Consider the following 21649-nt stretch of genomic DNA (forward strand, 5'->3'; position numbering starts at 1 on the left):
ACACATTGATGAGTTTCTGAAACTGGTAGACGGATTCTTCTCAACAATACTGATGATTACATACATTATCACAATCTGTGTCTTGCAGTGTTCATTTAATCGCTGGCCTTTACATGTATCCATATCTTCAGTTCCTTATATTGAAAGGTTTTCCAAACTATTGCTATAAATAATTACCATATTTTATCTACTGGCAAAATATTATCAACATTAAATGAATAGTTATAGGGGTCTTAAGGGCAGGGGCAGACAGTCGTACTAATAAGCTATGCCGAATGGAGACGAAGCTTATGTAGCTTGCAGCATGAGGAAATAATTATTTCCAACATCCCAGCTCACAAATCATATTGGCATGCCTTTCAGAATAGGATATAGAATTATATTATAGTATGAATAGTTGAAGTCAATGATGATTTATAGTATGGAGAAACATATGAATTGAGCTAACGCAGATTTTATGTCAGGTATAGATATGTGGATTGGAGTAGGTATGCTGTGCAAAGATATAGATGGGAATTACCAACCCGACATAATTTGTATTTGATTTATACATATATAGTGGGTTGTCGAGCAGCGAAGCATTCAATTATGACTATTAATGATTAAGTAAGTGAACAAATATATAAAAAAAAAGATGTTGATATATTAGGTGAGCTTGCGAACACGAATATTTCTTTGTTACTGTGAATGTATCATAATACTGTTAATTATAAGTAAATAAATATCAAGAAGTAATTGTATCTACCGAAAAAATTAGTGTCAAGCTTATGTGATGCGTGGTAACAACACTCGCACATACACAAGTTTATCAAACATCACTGATATTCTAAAGAATGTTAAATATAAACACTTATTACTGTAATTTGGCAGACATACGAAAATAAATGATATTATATTAAAACACCTGATATCATTTATTGATTTTTATCACGTACATATTATTGTCTCTACACCCAATTACAATGAAATCACCATTGATCACTGGGGATGAGAAAATATCACCTTTCAGCTTCAAACTTGTTATAATATGCCCATTGCAAGCATCTAGCAAATTTATGTTTCCCCCAGTATCAGCAACAACCAAAAGGCCATCTTCACAGTATGGTGTTGCAAAAATTGGACATTCGAAAGTAACTGAATATTTTAGTATCGGTGTAGATGTAATGCTTGGTATAGAGATACAATAAACACGTTTATTGTTCGAACCAATAATAAGTTCTTCTGTATTCATTATTAGATTTTCTTTCACAACCAGATGTGAAAATACATTACCATCAATTTTGTATGTCCATATCTGAAAATCAATAATCAAATGCATATATGTATAGATAGTAGTTGAAAAATCTGCCCGGCTTGAACTCCAAGAAGTTACCTCAGAACCAGTTCCTGAGTTGAAACATTTTACTTCTCCTGAAACAGTGCAAAATACAATGTCTCCAGTTTTTAAAAGTGCTGGAGCTGAAAATATAGGGTCCTTGAATTTGATCTTCCAATTTATCTGTCCAGAATCTTGATTCAGCGCAATACAAGTCCCATCAAGAGTTCCAAATATAACTGAATTAGATTTAGAACAAGTACGAGGTGTGGCTGAAATACTGCCTTCACTGGCCTTCAATTTCCAGACTTCTGAGCCATTCTGGATATTGAATTTGATATTTGAAAAATTTATTATTCAGGAGTCCCCAAGATACAAATTCTACTAGACTGAATGTAATTGCTGAAAATAAATGCTCGCCTTTATACAGATACTGTACAGGTGTTTGTCATATGATCCCACGAATATAGTTTTTCTATTACTGCTTATCGCAGCAGTACATTTGACAGTATCTTTTGTTTTGAATTTCCAATTCACACAACCGGTTTTTAAACTCAGGCAGTATACATATCCATCGTAGCACCCTAGTCAAAAATTAACAACTTCAAATGTAGCTATTTTTAATTTATTATTAGAGGTATGATTGTTTCCACCATATACAATTTTCAGCTCACCTACAATACCATTCAGTTCCTCGAGAACAAGGACTGAAGCTTCAATCCTGTCTGGAAGTTTCACTTTATAGCTAATAGAATTCGGATCATTTAATTGCCTAGTTAAAATAATTCCGGAATGAGAGCCAACGGATGCATAAATTTCACCACTAAAACGAAGACAACTCTAGATAAAATTCAATAGGTCTAAAATGAGAGTGTGAAAACATGAATGAAAGTCACACCTGGACTGGTTGAATACAGTTGGTGATGCATCCACGCATTTTTTTAAATCGTGGGTATATTCAATAGATAATTTCAATCCAATTAAGTTCCGAGAAAGAATATTTTTTTCGACTATCCCAAATATCTGTCCTCTGCACTTTTGCCACAGACATCCAACCGCTGTTATAATACTGTCTGGGGCTACGAAATTAAATTTTATTCTTTTACTAATATGGGATTGCGTTTGACTAGAGCATGAATGAATGTAGTCTTCATTATCATCTTTTTGCCTAGAGGACTGGAACTTGTTTTTAACATAATTTGTACATCCGTTGAGCGTTTCATTTTTTAAGAGCAAACCAATCAACTCTGGAAACTCCATATTTAGTCTTGTAGCCAGTTCTGTAGAAATCTGTAATGCCGTTATAGAAGTACCACCACTTTCCAAAAAACCACTGTCAGTTATGGTCAAATGGTTTTTCCAAACTTGTTCTAGTTGTTCACACACTATCTGCGTGTGCATGCTTGTACTGTGCCTGCTTGTCAGACAGGACTCATCTGTATTTTTAAATATTTCCATCATACTTTTCGTACAAATCTTTCCGTTTACAGTCAATTGAAAATTCTCAAAATATTTTATTTTATCTGGTTGATAAGGAGCAGGCAGTTTACTGAGCTGTTTCTCAATTTCCTTTTCACATTCCAAATCACTAGTAATTGCGTTACTCATCTCTTTATGGTTCATAGTCGAAATACACAAATAGAGCTTGTGATTTTTCTCATCCCATATGGCAAGACAAGTTTCTACACAATTCAGTTGCAATAGATGCGTCTCCAGCTTGGTCAAATTTATTCTATTACCATATCGCTTCACTGTCCTATTACATCTCCCTTTATAAAATAACTTGCTATTTCCATCTACCTACAATCAATAAATTCCAATATTTTGACAAACTCTTGTGACAAAAAAAAAAAAAAAATTAGTAGAATAGTTATCAAACTCTTTTACTGCAAGATTTTTATCGCACCGTAACTATATCTCCAGATTTTCTAAAAACTGGAGCTTTTAAAAGGCACCATTCTTCACCATCTAATAGACATATTCTTGTGCTACTTCCTGGCATATGAAAAGTGAATAGTTAATTCTGAATCATGGAAATTTTTGCTTTTGACAAGATTTGATCATAATACCTACCAATATATAAGATACCTTCACCATTGTGAATAATTTCGCCACATTCATTTCTGACTTGGAAAATTGTATCCGAAAGTAATTTTCCTAAATATTGATGATCAGGATTTACAGAATCAATTTCATTTATACTGGCCCAACATGATACTTCCGTAATACCATAAATATTATAAATCCTAGTCTTATTATCGACATGTTTCAGAGCAAAAATCAGATCTAATTTTGGCAAGGGTTCTCCTCCAAACAGCAGCACTTTCAAGTGACTGTCTTTGCCAAGGATTGTTCTTTTAATTTCATGATTAGACCATCTACTCAACCATAAAGATGGTGTGATTTGCAAGAAATTGACTTTGTACTCGTGAATTAAATGTAGTAATTTATTTGGGCTGCTTATAATATCACTTGAAACAACAAACAGTGTACTTCCACTTGATAAGCTGAGGAATATTTCCACTACACTAGGATCAAAAGTGTGTGCAGTTACTTGAGCTATTTTGTCAGCTCTTGACAATGGCAAATTTTCTCTCAGGTCAATAATATTTGGTACTATACACGCATGAGGAACTTTTACTATCTTTGGTACTCCGGTGGATCCAGAGGTTGTAACAGCATAGGCGAACTCATCCCTCATGGGATTGTTTGCAGCACAAACTATGCTCTCTAATTCTAAAAGTTTGATAGTTTTGCCAAATATATCAAACTCGCAAATTAACTTTGTTTCTCTCATGATTGAGTGAGATAATATAAATCTTATACTCAGCTTGGAACATATTAATGTTTGATCATTCAATGGTAAATTAACAAAACCGCATCCTTGTAAGTGGATTCTAAAAGAAGCATTTTTTGGTAGTAGGAAGTAAAGACCACAAATCCAGATATATTTCAGATTGCTTCAAGAATTAAATACTGTTGGATTAAATCAAACTTAGGAACACTCACCCCAACATCAAAGCGGGATTACAAAGTGCATCTATGTTATAATTTATTCCAATAAATCCATATCTTTTCACAGTCACAGCTAAGGCTGCACTGATCTTTGCTGTCGCATCTTTAAGATGTAAGTATGTAATTCTTCGAACTGTCAGTAAATCGTGATACTCAATCGCTATACTTTCAGGTCTGGTCCAGTCGCAGATGCTGAGTAATGATTGAGATCCTATGGTAGGAATGGCAGCAAAGCAATATGTAAATGAATCAACATTCTAACCACGTAACTTGCACTACTGACACAGATAATTTATTACCTACCCATTGTTGCTTCAATAATATGATCTCTTTACTTCGTAACAGGCATTGTTACAGGTATTTTTATAAGTATCTTAGGTCCAGTTTGTACTTCGACTTTAGGTTATACTGAACATGATTCAGCAGCATAACGTCAAACAATAATGGGGTGAAGGTATTTATAATACGCTTGGTATACGTGTGCACACATGCAATAAAATTAGTTGATCTGTACAACTCCTGATACAGCGACGATCAAATATATTTATACCGCTCTTATTTTCACCTGTCACCTGTCACCTGTCACGTTAAAAACCGCTCAAACAAATTCGATTGACGACGCGCTGCAAAGTATGGCGCGCCAGTTCAACAGTGGTTCAAGCATCGAGAGAAGATCTCAACAGTTCAAGAAGCATAATTACGAAAGTAAAACTTGTCGATCCGGAAAGATTTGAATTTCAACGAAAGTTTTTAGCAGAACAAATTTTTCTACAGTATACAGATACCCTAACTTTCTACCTAGGGGACCTGAGGTTTTTTTCTAACTACCTGAAAGTTCTGAAATTCCACCACTAAAATATCAGAAAAGTTTTAAAAGCAGATAATTAAAAAAAATACTCGAAAACATAGTTGATAACAAGTTTTACGTTCATAGACAATCAATGTTGAAGATGAAATATTTTAAACACAACAATGTGGCATCGTCCTCTGGAACAATCTTTGTGTAAGAGACTAATTGTAAGTTGTATGAATGAACATTATTTTCAATCATCTTATAACTAAACATCATTATCAACAAATAATCAATGCAATAAATCATTGAAAAGTATGAGTCACAATGGTACAATTTCTGAAAAGAGAAAAAGCATTTGTCAATTAATTCATAAAACACGAGACCTAGACATACAGAAAAGTGATATACAGTCATTGTTATAATAGGTGAAATTTGGCATCAAATTTTTGTGAAAAAAACACACAATTGTTAATTCATTTGTAAATTATGAACCTGAAAAATATAAAAACCAGTATAACAGATATATCATTATTACATGGGTGAAATTCTCTGCAAAGATAAGAAACGATCGATGTTAACTAACAAAATAATTTTACCTGCTAAAATGTGTGTAATATGATGTGGCCCACGATCTTCGCAATTGGAAACGTGTTTTTCTGATTCCTAGAACAGAAATTTAAGATGTTACTCAAATTTTCAATTGGGTTATAAAATAAACTTTTTGAGACAATAGGAAACCGTCCAATTTTCCAAAAATACAAGGTATAGCAAGTACTTAATTCTGAAAACAGAAAGGAAACCTCATTAGTAGCCAGAGACAGCCTGTGAACAACATCTGATTAGCAATAGAACTACAGACTGAAACCTAACATCTGTAAAAAAATTTAAATGAGTATTAAAACTGAAAATAAAAACTAGTGATTATGACCTGCAAGAAAATTTTTTAGTATTAACAGTAGGGAAATATTAATCTGAAAGGTAGAATTATGATTAGTTTCTTACAAATAATCCCGTGGAAGTCAAGTACCACGCACAAAAAGGTGCGATAGTACTTGATTCCTTACAAAGTTTCGGTTTCTGGGTTTAAAACGCATAAAGCGTTGCAATGCATGTTTTAAGTGCCCAGTCCGCGCGCATACGAGCAGCAGCGACGAAACTTGGGTTTTTATTTCACTTTAAATTCCTGAAAGAAAATGTCTCAAGTCAAGCTTTTAAAGCGCCTTGCAAGATGGCAAGTCACGCTAGTTATATACAAAATAAAATAAACTAACACATGACATGGGATTCCTTGTCCGCGCGCTATATACCCGCGCGAGCAGCGTCAGACTTGGAGTATTTCTGCTCATAAGAATCGAAGAAATGCAATTTTTAATCGCATTCTTTTATTCAAATTTGCAGAAGGAAAGGAGAGGAGAGAGGTTTTATGTATGGCGTGGCGGTCGGCGATCCTCTTCGACGCGAAGTCTTCGAGCTCAACGTCCACCTCACTTCCATGCACCACGGCTGGTACGGAGAGCAAGGCAGACGCATTTTGCCCATTCCAAGTGACCAAAAATATTACAGGAAAGCAAAAAACTTAATTTAATTTGTGTGGTTGGGTTTGTGAAATATTTAAATAAAAATGATCTATTAGATCTCAGCAAAAATATCTAAAAGACCATATGAACAGAATTATTAGAAAAATATCAAGTAGAAGATTTCAGAAAATTAGATAACGCAATTTGATAATCTCTATTCAATTGATCACTTGGAATTGCTGTAGAAAGAAAAATTGTAGTACCGATTTCTTGCCTGCCCATTTTGTTAAGCCCACATCCCACCCAACGGATTAAAACTATTAGTTGCATACTCGCATACACACTCCTCATACATACCAAATAAAACCCCTCCGCGATACATGAATTTACCTATACCTGCCTTTCACCTATATTTATCCAAGAAATGATTTTACTGACGAAAACCCCGATTCGTACTTGCGCCGGCGCACCCAGACGTTCGCTTCACATACGTTTTGCCATTTTTGGCAAATGACTAGAGAAAAAAATATTAGAAAAAAAACATTTTCAAAGTGTACACCAAAAACATTCCATCTCACTCATATCTCACATTCATTGCCGTGGTATCTCGTTCAAGAACTTACTGTGAACCTGTTGTATTGTGTGTATAGGAATATGAAGGCTGCCCACGCCCCGGCCGAAGCCGTAATATATTTAAATTTTGTGAAAAGTTATGTTTGTTATCAGGCCGAAATTCAAAAAACATCGATGATCTTTCAATGAATTTAGAAAAATTTACTCTTGACAATTGAAATTATTCAACATATTGATAAACTCGATAGAATTGATCGAAAAATATCATCAGTAAAGCAATGAATTTAATTAATCTCACGTCTATTCATTGAGCAAGAAAAAGTTTAGGGCTGAAAATTGTGTGTGAGGGAAGAAAATTCCTGAAACGATTAGACGTCCTGTTATAGTTCTAGTGAATTTACTTATCGGTGCCTAAAGACGGGTTGCAATTTGTTTCAAATTGAGTTAAATGAATTAGAATTTCAAACAATCAAATAGATAAAAAATATAGAGACCGAATGCAAAATTGGTTCAGCTGATGGCTGATCATTAAATCTGAGACTAAATGAATTCTGACTTTTCGCGGAAGCTATCCAATTCAATTCCTGATGTACCTGAAAAAGCTGAACCTATGGCAAGGACCATCATTCGCACGACGAAATTTTATCACCGATCAGTGATCAACGCAAACGAAATCGATCACCGAGAGTTATATGAAAATTAGAAAAACGCGTAAGTCGATCGAACGACAGTCTTTACCGTTGCCTATGAGCTGCACACTCTTGCACTTAAATTTATCAAAGATGTGATTTATTTGAATAGTTCATATTTGATGAACTAATGGTTGACTGATTGCTCAAATGACTAATTGATTAATTAATAAACTAACTGACTGACTGACTGACTAAATCATTCATTGATTTTTTAACTGATTAATTCTGAGGAAGAGTTTTATATGTTTGACGCTACAGTGTGCACGTGCGCTATGCTCAACAACAACCAACCCTACAATTACCTGGTCTAATAAAATTGAAATTCAGGGTACCGCCACGCCATATAAGAAAACGGGAGGAAAGATATAAATTACAACGACCCGATGCCAGCGTTCACCATCGCGTGAGCTGGCAAAGAAGTCGAGGGACTTTAACTGCGCTCACCATCGCTGCCAGCACCAAGACCGGACCCGAGCCGGTTCCCAGGTCTCGGGGGTCTTGGATTTTACCCGGATGTCTCTGCCTCCCTGATGGCTATATCTGCAGGATATCGAAACTTTCATTATAATGAGTTTCGTGTACATAAGCAACACGAACCAAAGAATTCGAAAAAAAATTAGCCGAAGAACGATCGAATTTCAGACTTACCATAGATATATTGGACCATTTGTTCCTGAAGTCGAGTGAACAGATTAATAGGTTCAAGAAGCTTCAAGATCCTTGTCCGCTGTGTGCTGCAGGCTCCGAGTTCTGTAATGCACGATAAAACACATATAAATGTCGTGATTCTGAATCAAATTGAAAGTAAAATAAAAATCGCATGTACCGCGGTGACACCCGGTATTCCGATTGCTGAAGAAATGAGTTAAGAATAATACTTTCTTCCCCTATTCGGACCTATAACGCGCAGTAAACTTCGAATAAGCGAACACAATTGCACCTTAGACGCCAACAAATACGAAAACTAACGGTTAGAAACAAATGAACGTCAACCCTAGATTTTTGTTGCGAAGCAGTTTGAGCGGATAAACGAATCGTAACGGGTCAAGCCGAAGACATCCGACGAAATTCCGCTACACAGAAATTGAGCAAAAATTAATGAGATCAAGACTCACCAATTTTCGTGGTAGGAAGAGCGGTGATCCGGTACGAATGCCCCTAGATATTTGTATGCACCGATTATACACTTCAAATCGACTGCGGAGATGCTCAAGTTGCGGGAAGAATTCGAAAATTATTCACAATGGCTACCGGCTCCAACTTGTTGCGTCCAGCATCGCCAATATTAATATGTATCACCATTTTCAATGCGTTTGATTCAGCGGCGTTAAACACGTCAATGAGTCAGGATTCGTTGTTTGATTATCACAAGATTCAGAATTCGTTAATATCAGGTAGAGTTCAATTCACAGCGAGTTACACGGAGAACAACTAGAAGATTCGAAGTTCGACTGAGGAATGGCGTCGCTGCGCAGCTCCGTATTAGTACCACACAACATGGCCGACGACACCGCACGAATCAGGGGCCGCGTAGACGCGCGCTAGATCTCGCGACTTCCGCTGACTTTGATACGACGTTTCACCATTTTGAATGTGATTAATTCATGGGTGTTATACATCGAAACGAGCTAGAAGTTTTTGATTGATTATCACGAGATTCGGAATTTGTTAAAATTACGTAGGTAGAGTTCGATCCACGGCGTACTACACGGAGAACAACTGGACGATTCGAAGTCGATCTCGACATAGAATGGCGTATTCATACTAGCTTCCCCACTCCTACTGTTGTGAGCAGGCCAATCAGGGGCCGCGTATAGGCGCGCTGTACCGCTTCCACTTATTATTAGTTCTACTGACTTTGATACGACGTATCACTATTTTTAATACGTTTAATTTAGCGGCGTTATACACGTCAATTAGGTGGGATCCTTTATTTGATTATCTCAAGTTCTAAAATGCTTTAATATCAGGTACAATTAAATTTACAACAAGTCACGTGGAAATCAACCAGACAGTTGACAGACAATTCGAATATGACAAGCAAATGGCGGGAGCGCCAGCGCTCTGTGAGGTGTACGGATTATATGGGCAACTACACCATTGTCGGAAAATTCAAAGTGAAGGTTCAGAAAATTAATTAAATATCACGTAGTTTTAAAGTTTTATTGATTTACTCTTATCAAAAACATTATTATGCGATTATATTGGGTGATTTTGAATATTTGTTAGCGCATTTATAGCGCTTAACTGCTTCGATATCATTTGAACTAAAGTTGTAGACTGTGTTACGTTAATGTTTTGAAGGGTAAAGTAGAGCCGAAAACACTGATTGAATTATGTCCTTTGTTACTTTAATAAAGTGCGAGTAATACTGTGTAGATATTGTTTTAATAAGTATCGTGTTTTTCAAACATTGGCATCTAAATTACTTTGCACCTGGAAAGATAGGTATTAGAGGAAAGTGGGGAGGTTGATAAATAAAGATATCAAAATGCAAACTAGTCATCAGTATTTTTGGTATAACCTGATGAAGGATCAGATTCTTCTAGACTAATTTCAAATTTTTTTCTCAACATTTAGGTGTTTTCTTGATCAGTATAGAAAAACGTTTGCGACTAATTTTTACAACCGAAATTAAAATAAACCTAGGGTTACAGAGCCAGATTTAGAAAAGAAAAAGTGGCTTGTGATGGTCCTACTTTTCCTCGCACCACTCGTTCTCCCTGCGAACCTGCTCTTCTTCCGAAGCTGTAAAATCGTTCTTGATGTTGAAAGTTTTGCGTATCTCTTCAGGTGTTTTACCTTTGATCATGTTGGCTACAGTCTTGCATGTTACTTCTAAAAGTCCCTTTATGTCCAAATAATTGGCGGCAAGGATCAATTCAAACAAGGTTCCTTGATCGACCTAAAAACACAAAAATAGCTTACTTCTAGCCAATTAAATGGGCTATGATTCTATTCTATGTCTCTGTAATTCTATGTTTATACAATAACAGTTCATTCATACAAATACTGACCTTCAAGAAATCGGCATCCCAAGAACTGATATCATCGGTACGTTTTTCTTTATTTTCATCATCTTCTGGTGGTGGAGGGTCATCTTTGTGATAGGTGGCCCACTGAATGACCTTTCTAAGGATAGCAGAATTCACATTGGGTAATGGAACAACTTCTTCTTCGTCTTCATCCATTCCCAGATCTTCCAGCATAGTTTTTATCGTGACTGAACATTTTGCGATATCAACATCCACCTCAAAGACTTCTCCATCTGAACTTTGCAGCTTTATATTCGGCATCTTCAAAGAGTAATAACCGATATATTCAACGGATTCAAGTAATCTGTAGCTAATAAGAGATGACCTTCGCAAGAATGGCTTTCCTGTGATTGGTACAACCATAAATGAGGATGAAGAATTTCAGCTTATTTATTAATCTTTTGTGTTAATGTGTAGAGTTGAAGAAATTTTTTTACATACAATGTCAAACGAAGCAGATACTTCAATTTGGACTTCGTAGTTAGGTATATCAAAAGGATGAGAAAATCTCTATTTTCATGCAATATAAATATGAGTCATCGAAAGCAGCCAGTTTGGATTAAAACAGCTAGGTAATAGGGAGCATTCTTCTATATTTAGTTCAGCACATCTAAAGCATGTCACTTGACAATTATCACTATGAGACGCAAACGGATGATCCAAATTAAAAGAACAGAAGAGAAAAAAATATTGGCGCGCACGGCAACAACCTTGCAATTGGAATCTCCTGATTTCCAAGGACCAAGTAAAGGTTATACCCGCTAATACATTTGACAAGGAGTGAGCTGTCGACGTAATCATTAGACAAGCATAAAAAATGAATTATTCAACTTTGAAGCTATCAGTTTTTGGTGGACTGGCCAAGTTTTGTTTTGAAAAATAATAATTATTTTCCGTCACAACACGGAGGGAACAACGTCCATTAAGTGCGATCCATGCAACGAAATTTCTGTTAGATGAATAAACGCAGCATCCTAATTTTTAGATATTTGATCGTTAAAACGTACTAACGCTAGACATGAACAGATAAATTATCGTAAACTATGTCATCCATGAACTCACATTTGATAGCACGTCGTGAAATGGAAATAAATTACAATGTAATACTGCCAAGCGATTCACCGTTTACTTTCTCACACTGCTATGCACAACCCTCGATCATCGATGGCAAACTTAACTTTGATACGCATGCGTTGAAAATATGTCTTTGCTTTTGGTAGAGATGGCGGTAAGGGGTCCATAGGACCCAATTTATGGGAACGAGCGGGGATATTTAAATTCGTCACACGAAAATAAGGGTTGAATCATTTTGCCGTTCATTTGAATTTATAACTATTACAATTTGTGTGATTTGAATTTTTAATAATCTACCATCTACACAATCATTGGGGGAGAAAAAAAAATCTTTGATAATGCCCTTTTGTATTTTTAGCTGGTCTACCTTAAAAAGCTTTAGCTTAATTTTTTTCCACATGATTAAGCATCATTTAAAGTTAGGAAATTCTTAAAACTGGCCCAGAATTTATCGCATCATTGTCTCCGTACAGCGCAGTGTTGAACGTAGGAAATCAACGTTTAAATTGTAGATAGAATTGTAGAAAAGGTCTGGTCTAAGTATTTCGGTCGCGTAGTCGTATAAGTTTGCCGAAGCGTAATAATGAAATTAAATCAAAGATCGCTTGATTAAATCTTTTCTGTAAAAGGGTATACGTAATGATTGCCTAGGACTTGTCTTAAAACGATAAGTTGAACATTTTCCATTCCTAACGATGCTTAATAGCAAAGTCAATTAGTAGATTCAAAAAAATAGTGAGCCAAACTTATATCACGTATATATATTTTTCTAATTCTATCGAAATTCAAGTAGCACATGTACGTCTAGCGATCCTTCGAAATTGTTAAAAACATAAATAAATTTATATACGTACCACCTTCAGAACTGTCTACATTTATCAAAGTTGACGTGTAATGTCAATTTAATTATTATCAAGATATACTACCTGGCCAGGTGGGGAAGATATTTATTGATATTAGTAGTTCATGGGGTCATGTCAAAATATTATATACATACTATACATTATTACTGTATGTTTAGAGAAGATCCAAACATAGTAGAGCAACCCAGTGATTCCAATATCAAGGGATGTCTAATTAGTGGCTCTGGGTTGAAACAACTCCGGTCAAAACGCCTCAGAAGACAACAACTCCAGTCAAAGGCATCTTATAAAAATAATAATTCATATGAAATGAAAATATATACGCTTGAGTTTTTTTTTCAAGCAAAAGATGTAGAGATGAAAGTAACTTGAGGTGTTTTCAGCTTCGCAATCCAAATCTGCTAACTGAATTGATCTATGTGATAAAATTATCGAGCTGTAGCCAATTTTTCGCTCGTCGGGGCAGAAAAATACAGATATATCGATGGGATCAGTTCGTAGATCAATTTAATTGTCAGATTTTCAATTTTGGGGTTGAAAATCGATATTTGTTTTTACCGAGATTCCTGCGGTATTCTTATGCATTTTGATCTCAGGAATCCAAATCTGGAAGAAAAATTGATCTATCTCTGAAATTGACCGAGTTATCGCCAATTTTCAGCTTTTTAGGGTCAAAAATTAAAAATTGATTTTTTAGTCTATCTTAATGTAATTCAATTATAGAATCAAAAAATTACATTCTCTTTTTTTTTACTTGAAATTGAAGTTGAGTCGGGGAGCCCGAACTTTGCTGGAGTCAGGTAGCCAGCAACGTAGAGCTTTGTTGTGAGACGTCACCTTCGGGACTGAGCAGAGGTGACGCCCCACAACAAACCGCGTGCCCGTGGCTACCTGACTCCAGCAAAGCTCGGGCTCCCTTGTAGACCGAGAAATTCAAATATTTCGACCCATGCATGGATTGCGACGAAGCAAAGTGGGTCTACGACTAAAACCAATCGATATGTCTTATAATTTTTCTGCTCCCAACAGCGAATAATTGATGATTACTCGATTGATTGCATGACTAGATAATTTCGGCTTTCAGATTTGGATTCCTAAGCTGATTATACGTGAGATTATTCTTGAAGAACCAAAAACAAATTCGATTTTTGGACCAAAAGTAAAGTAGTTTAAAAATTGATTGTATTACACTTTTCTTACGTATTTTGACCTCAGGAATCCGAATCTGGAAGAAAAATTGATCTATCTGCAAAATTGACCGAGTTATCGCCAATTTTCAGCTTTTTGGGGTCAAAAATTAAAAATTTATTTTTTAGTCTATCTTAATGTAATTTGAGCTCAGGAATCTGAATCCGAAAGAAAAATTGATCTATCTGCAAAAATGACCGAGTTATCCTCATTTTTTCGCATTTTTTACCATAAAAATGGAGATATCTCGAAGGGAAAAAATCGCAGCTTAATTTGGACAACGGATTCGTGTTCCCGAGGTCAAAATACATAAGAAAAGTACCATACGATCAATTTTAAAAAATAAAAATTTTTGGCCAAAATTTGAGATTTTTCCAAGGGGTACCCCTCACGATTTTTTCAAATTTTGGCCAAAAATTTTTATTTTTAAAAATTGATCGTATGGCACTTTTCTTATGTATTTTGACCTCAGGAACACGAATCCGTTGTCCAAATTGATCTACGATTTTTTCCTTTCGAGAAATCCTCAAATTTGTACCAAAAAATGCGATAATTTGGCGATAACTCGGTCATTTTTTAAGATAGATCAATTTTTCTATCGGATTCGGATTCCTGAGCTTAAATTACATTGATATAGACTAAAAAATCAATTTTTAATTTTTGACCCCAAAAAGCTGAAAATTGGCGATAACTCGGTCAATTTTAGAGATAGATCAATTTTTCTTCCAGATTTGGATTCCTGAGGTCAAAATACGTAAGAAAAGTGCCATACGATCGATTTTCAAAATACTTCATTTTGGGGTCAGAACCCATCATTCTTTTTAATTAGATTTGTGGGTCGGTCTCGCGTAATCGCGAACTAAATTGATCTAGTTGTCGAAATTATTGAGTTGTGACCAATTTCTCGTTTTTTGATACATACATGATCTGCTTGTATATTCTATCGTTGAAAGCTACAGGTGATGCGGTACGTGATTCAATGAAATTGAGTGCGCTGTGATTTCGTGCCAAGTTTTAAGTTGATTATTTTTATAGAAAATATTCAACTGCCAAATTTTATACCGCAGACAACCCAGAATTAAAATTATTCCACGTTGATTATATGACACGTAAGTGATAGTCACGAAATCCCAATTCGAAAATTTTACACGAACTTATCCAGGCATTTTCCCACTGACGATGAATTTCGAAAAAAAACGACTATTACTACGATTTATTTCTCTACTTTTTTTAAATTCATTCATTTTTTTGTTCAAGGTGGTGTTCATGATCTATAACGATATGATCTTATACATTGCGTTACGCGTACATTATCAAGTCAAGGGACATTATACATGAATTTTACGATTTTATATGCAGATAGCTGTTATCTGCGAGTATAGACGAGTCCATCTAAGTTATTCTATCTAGTTTGCCTGGTACCGTCATATCCTGCAATCGGCTATCTCTTTTCTGGCGCCAACAGCATCCCACGCAACGCCCCCGCCAACAGTGGTAAAAATCCCGAAGAGACGAGATGATACCTCCCTATTCAGGATACAACGCTTTGTTAAATCGTACAATAATTTTCAATTTTTATAGGCAAGAAATTGACATTGATTTAACGCGAGCAAGTGGTGCATTATTTTAATCGTTAACTACCCTCAAAATTTCCAATCACCTGGATGTTTAATCCTGATAACTTCAGTCGCACGAAAAATCTTACATCTGATGGAAAAATGCGCTGCATAATTCGAGCACATTATGAGCTTTCAAATATTGTTAGACTACGATGGTGATGATGACGATGGCGGTAATGCTGTTGCGATGTTTCTTACATGCAGTTTTTGGGAATAATTAAATTTTTTTTTTTCCATTCCCAATAAACTTCTCGACGTCATGAACTTGTATAGCGTGTTCGATGTTACCACATATTACTTGGAGTTATGCTTATGTAATAATTATGAAGCAATCTTCACGTTAATGATTTGCTATAATTAGAATTCACATTAATATACCATACGATAATGAATCGAATTATATTTTATGTTCTGTACGTACATATGCGTACGTACCGACCCCAGAGTATTGAAGTCAGCGGGTAAGAATTGAGTAACCGAGTAATGTATCATGTAGCTGTTGAAATTTGAATATGATTCTGCTGCAGATTGACCGGAAGTGATTATTACGCCTTAAAGTATTGAGAACTTTCGATAATATACCGCAGCTTTTGTTCGAACAGAAGATAATAAGGGTACTCGAAAGATCAAAGAATTTTTCTTCAGTTGTAAAACGTTATGTACCTGAAAAAGATTCGAACTCTTTAATTTCCTGTTTTCAACAATAATAACGAGGACTGACGAGTCAGTTTCAATCTCACATAAAATGAAATTTGAAGTATAAGTTCTAGAACAAAATAAAACTGTTCGCAAAAATCTATGGTAAATTTACCACGATATTCGGGGGGAAAAAGAAGAGAAAAAACGGTAAATAATAATGGCGAGAACATATTATTCGGGTCTATCGCCGTTGCACGTATCGTCTGCGAAGCAGTTTTCGAGAAAATAAAGCAATAAGAATCGTTAACGAACCTACCTTTTGATATAAATTAATATTGCACCGAGTTATGTAGAGTACCATAACCAACTTTACCGTCTGGTATTACTAATTAGCTGTGATTGATAAATATACGAAATGTACCTATGCTGTGACGTAAGAATAATAAACCGTTAAATTTCACCTCCTTTCCAATAAGATACCGAATAAATGCAACCCCAATTTTACATGCGTATATATAGTGTAGGTAGATACGAATATGAGCGGTTATTATAAAATTGGAGTTCAATTCTACTAAAATTATCGCGAAAATTTCCATTATTTCGTATGAAATATTTGTTGGAGTATTCATTCCTCCTATACATACACTTATACAATACATATGAATATATATTCGCCTTGTTTGTTTCGCTTACAACAATAAACGCGACGTTTTTACAAACGTGTTAAACAAACTTTTGTCCCTTCACCAGCTTTTCCCCTTTTCGACGTATAATACCCGGGATTTCCACCCCATCTGCCTTTGCTTCCTGCCGAAGTAGAAGACATTTTTAACTCCCACGCGAACAATCTTTTCAATAACCTCTGCATATCATCGAATAGATAAAAAGAGACGAAAATAAAAAAGGGAGAACAATCAAAAAAATAAACGTTCGGTTTCCTACTGCCAATTACGATTGTACAATTATCGACCCAATATTTGAAACACCCCCTACAACCCAACGATGCATTCAGACATAATTGCACAGATGCGAAGAGAAAGGAGAAGAAAAATTATCGGTTCATTTTTCCCTCTACCAAAACTTGACGTAAGAATATTGACGAAAAAAAAATTGCTAGCTTTTGAAAAAAAATTGATTCTGTTTTTTACACTTCACCGGTGTAATTATGCAATAAGAACTTTCGATTGGAACTAATTACCCATCAATGTAGTTAATTATATACCTCTAAATTTCATTAATTTTTTTCCGATCAATTATCGGGTACGAACGCCTCATGTCCGACCGAACTATGAGCATACTACTTACAACGCACGCTGATATGGCTGACCAGTGGTACGCGTTACTACTGAAAACGAACGCGCAGGTCGCTCTCCGTCTTTGGCCAAATGAGAAAAATATTTCGCTGTCGTTATGCACACAATTTAGCTGCGGTGAATGAGAAGCACCTGATGATCTGAGAAAAGAAAATGGAGAAATATAATGATGCATGAGATATAACGATGCATAGTGAATTTCTTGAGATAAAGTACGCGTAAAGTATATATATAGAACATGAGCGGTCGGAAAGACAGGACGCCGGTATAAGTCTGTTGACTCGAACTAATGTGTCAATACTGTCCTAGGTCTAGGAAAAACACGTGGGGGTATACGTTGGGAGCTTTCAAACCTGAATCGAAAGCGCCGTTTTATACGGACATGTAAAAGTGTGTGAGCAGATACCTCGGAAATCTAGAAGAATAATATACAAATCATCCACGTAACACGGGTTTGTTAAATTAAAAATATGCTACACACTTATCTAGGACGGTCGCTAGAGAAAAAAAGAAGAGAAAAATGGACGAGAAATCTTATACCCAAATTCTGAATTGTTCGTTGTTCGTCGCTGCAGAGAAATGGGTAGTGTAATAAATACATGTACCGTAGATATTTTTTTGACCAAGGTATATCGGTCATTTTTCAGATAATGATTAATACGTTGAAATTTGATCGGACGTATAAAGAACTGAGAGGGGTCAGAGTTCAGTTCTTCATTGCGATGAGATGGATTTGCGGAATTCTTGATCGGTTGATGATTTAATAGCTAAAGACCTACGCTGGAATTCGATGCCAATTTTTTTCTCTCTTCCTTTTTGACGAGAACAATATGAACGATAGCAAACAGGGGAATGTTCACTTTTTGCCGCATTGCAATCGAATTAGATTACAAATAATATTGAATTTTTACAGGGGTCGAATATCGCTGTATCTAATTTTATATTTTTTTGTTGTATAAATCCATCGGAAACCGAGTGAAATCGGTGGAAAAATTGTAGCGAACACACAACACGGATGTTTCTGCGTATTTCTGCAGCAATTCACGAACAGTATAGCTAGAGCGATGCGAAGAGCGTCTTTTAACCGGCGCCGTGGAGTCTGGACATCTCCACCTCGAACAACCTCCCTCCAACTCCCCTAAATTAATTGTTCCTTGAATCCACGAAGTAAAAAGCTTGGCTCGAGAGCGAGATGCTAATGTGCTTAATTCGTTTCTGTATATATACATGTCATTTTGTTCACCGTGTTATTTTTGCTATTAGCTAGTAATTGCTCTCTCATTAGACTCCAGAAGTATATGACATAAAACCAGTTGATATGAGGTGTGAAAAAAAAAAAAAAATCTTTTCAAAAGTAAATTCAAAAGGGAAACCGTCGTTCGAATTTCGCGATAAAAAAATCCTTCGGGTCATCGTCCAACCGAACGTTTAAAAAAGTAATTAATCTAGCTAGATCCTGGAAGAAAATCATTTAATTAAAGTTTTCTCGTAAGTCGTTTATGTATTCAAGACTTCCGGGGCTAAAATGGTCGGAATAATAACTATACGACCGGAACAATTACTGTGGGATGAAAAACTGACTTTTGTCTTTTTTGCACTCAGAACCCGATGCAAGTCTGTGGTATTTAAAATTTTTCTTACCAGTACAGCACTATTTTTACGATAAATATCATTTTCTATGATAATTGAAGACGTGCGTTTAAAATTTCGAGTGCGACGTAGCGGGAGATGAATAAAATAATTCGTCGCGTTGCACGCGGTACAGGTTTTTACTAACAATAAAAAATAAAGTCCGGTTCATATTTACTAATCCAGAGCTGCGCGTTGTAATAAAACACATTTCATATACGCCAATGTAAAATGGAATCTGCATAACTTTTATATTGCCAATTCCTCGGTGAATTTCTTTTATTCGATAGCTACGGCAGAACTTCCGTTGCGATAGAAAAATATCTGGAAAGAAAATTGAGACGCGAATTTCTTTATATCGAATATAAATCTATTACGGATGTTCAGCTCGCCGTCTTTTTCACGTATAATACTTTACCTCTTAACATTCTTTGAAATGATGAAGATTTTTAGTGTCAAGGTATACTATTCGCGCTCCCTTCGTGTATTTAGATTCTACATTTACTCCGGTTTCCTTATGAAGACGTCATGCGTTTTAATTATATAGCTCTGGTCGTACGAACAGAATTTTTACTCTCCGTTCGCCCATGGCAATTCATCCATGAATGTATTCTGCTTTCTGCACGATGAATCTTCGGGAGTTATATCGTTGTTTGGTATCGTAAAATCATCTACTTGCCTCGCGAATTACTTGTGACGTTCGAACCAACGGTTGTAAATTTATACTTTGTAGAATTTCAACGGGAATCCTGAAACTTCGAATCGCAGACCGTTCGGAAACAAGCATTCACATTTTCAGAATTTCGCTTTAATTTCACATCACGCATGTATGACCGTATGTTTAATTCTTGAGGGATACTTGTTTCGAGGGTTATAGAAATCTAAAGGGATAATAAACTTTTCAACTGAGCCTGCGGTTCTTCAGGATATAATGAACCGCACAAAATCTTGTTCCGAGTTTAATTTTAGAACTGAATTTTAAAACGATAGATATTGTGCTCAGAAGCATTTTCGTGTTCTCGTCGATATATACTTATACTCAAGTAGATTGTATATAGATATATATTTTTTTATTCCGTAGTACATAATATATTAGATAATCGTGTAATCCATAACGATTGAGTTTACCATATGAATAATTCTTTACTATCTATTATACGATTAGAAACTTACAATCAGTGTATACATATCAAACACTTCAAACTTTTCAAACGTACATATTTGAAGGTGAGTTAATTTTTGCCTTTTCTTGCTGACTTTTTGAAAATTTCACTCCTTCTCTGTTATAATAATGGGATGCTTGAGAGCAGAGTTTTTTTTAGCCGATGTTTTTTTGCTGTTGTTTCGTCTAACATTTCGAAGGTATAAGAAGTGTTCAAATATATTTATCGAATTATTAAGAACGTACGTATTAGATAGTCAAATCTGTTCACCATATAGCGATCGACTGGAGCATATAATATTGGAGAATTCAATTCTGACACCACAATTTTTGTTCGCTACGAGTCGGTCATTCTAGTCAAATGAGTTTCGAGAGAATCCGAGGAGGTGTTCATCATCTCAATATTTCGACGCAGCGGATCATAGGAAAGACATCGAATGACATCGATATCTTGGTCAATGCAGGCAATTTCGTATAAACGGCATGTAATAAAAAAGAAATTGATTACCTTCCGCGAATTAACGTGTCGAAATTCGAGAACAATGGAATTAAAATATTGGCAAACGTCTATAAATCAGAAATTTTCTAGCGTCTGTTGCTTCTGATGACCGATTACTAAAATCAATCGCTCGAAAATTTATTGGTCACTCGAGACAGTGTGTTTAAAATTCATGCATGATCTCACCGAATTGGTGTATCGAATTTCACGTATGTACCCCGTCCTGTGAGAAATTAGCCATTGAAAAATTACAGAATTCTAAATTCACTCGGGGTACAGTTAAAGGGAGAGAGGAAAATATCAAGTGATTTTTTTTCATTTATTCACGAATTTAAAAATGAGAATTTTCGCAGAACGATTCCGGCTCCGAGACAGTCGGCCGTAAGACGCATGGCGTTCGCAGTGTTGATTAAAACTTGACTAATTTCTTGCAGAAAGATTGAAGCACTTACGAAAAATTTGCATAATCAAAATGGTGAACTTGAGTCTGCAACTCCTCTTACTGGTAGTAAAGTGTGTATAAAAGCGCGGTTTACACATTATATATAAATAAATAGGTATATATGATCAAAAAAAATTTCAGAAGAACGTCTGGTCTAACAATAAGTTCCTTTGAATAATATTATTTTTCACGTTTAATATTCAAAAACTTCTTAATAAAAATTTTTTAATCGTTCTCCATTTGTTACGAGGCGTACGATGGCGATTTTAATGTTATATGTA

General features: G+C 35.5%; 3 protein-coding genes across 4 annotated transcripts in view; all 3 read right to left on the reverse strand.

The window, feature by feature from the left end:
• Window positions 1–5738, reverse strand: part of LOC105690932 (phospholipid-transporting ATPase VD) — a 48050-nt gene extending 42312 nt beyond the window's left edge. Inside the window, exon 1 of the mRNA XM_048655848.1 lies at window positions 5720–5738. The gene's annotated coding sequence lies outside the window, so the exon portion shown is untranslated. The remainder of the gene's footprint in view (window positions 1–5719) is intronic.
• On the reverse strand, window positions 377–4991 carry LOC105690946 (beta-alanine-activating enzyme). 2 transcript variants are annotated; one of them, XM_012409132.3, is made up of 9 exons: window positions 4634–4987; window positions 4325–4541; window positions 3389–4212; window positions 3222–3310; window positions 2214–3115; window positions 1990–2138; window positions 1736–1899; window positions 1373–1636; window positions 377–1294 (listed from the first exon to the last, which is right to left on the reverse strand). In XM_012409132.3, exons 1-9 carry the CDS (start codon window positions 4635–4637, stop codon window positions 911–913), a joined length of 2997 nt encoding a protein of 998 aa, XP_012264555.2. In that variant the 5' UTR covers window positions 4638–4987; the 3' UTR covers window positions 377–910. The 2 variants fall into 2 exon arrangements, with proteins under 2 accessions (XP_012264555.2, XP_020710813.2); XM_020855154.2 differs by having other exon boundaries at window positions 377–1636; window positions 4634–4991.
• Window positions 5739–10054: 4316 nt separating the features above from the next.
• LOC105690960 (S-phase kinase-associated protein 1) lies at window positions 10055–12140 on the reverse strand. The gene is made up of 3 exons (XM_012409158.3): window positions 12003–12140; window positions 10923–11201; window positions 10055–10810 (listed from the first exon to the last, which is right to left on the reverse strand). The coding sequence occupies exons 2-3, from the start codon at window positions 11199–11201 to the stop codon at window positions 10601–10603; spliced, it is 489 nt and encodes a 162-aa protein (XP_012264581.1). The 5' UTR covers window positions 12003–12140; the 3' UTR covers window positions 10055–10600.
• Between the last annotated feature and the right edge of the window lie 9509 nt (window positions 12141–21649).

The sequence above is a fragment of the Athalia rosae genome, chromosome 5 (genome assembly GCF_917208135.1).
Source record: "Athalia rosae chromosome 5, iyAthRosa1.1, whole genome shotgun sequence".
NCBI classification, from domain to species: Eukaryota; Metazoa; Arthropoda; class Insecta; order Hymenoptera; family Athaliidae; genus Athalia; species Athalia rosae.

Excerpts from the sequence above, each read along its gene's own strand:
- LOC105690946 (XM_020855154.2), bottom strand. Across the intron at positions 3,116-3,221 it reads AATCTGGAGATATAGTTACG|GTAGATGGAAATAGCAAGTT; the intron begins GTGCGATAAAAA and ends TATTGATTGTAG. Across the intron at positions 1,900-1,989 it reads GGAACTGAATGGTATTGTAG|GGTGCTACGATGGATATGTA; the intron begins GTGAGCTGAAAA and ends ATTTTTGACTAG.
- LOC105690960 (XM_012409158.3), bottom strand. The coding sequence starts at position 11,201 with ATGCCGAATATAAAGCTGCAAAGTTCAGATGGAGAAGTCTTTGAGGTG. Across the intron at positions 10,811-10,922 it reads GGGATGCCGATTTCTTGAAG|GTCGATCAAGGAACCTTGTT; the intron begins GTCAGTATTTGT and ends TTGTGTTTTTAG.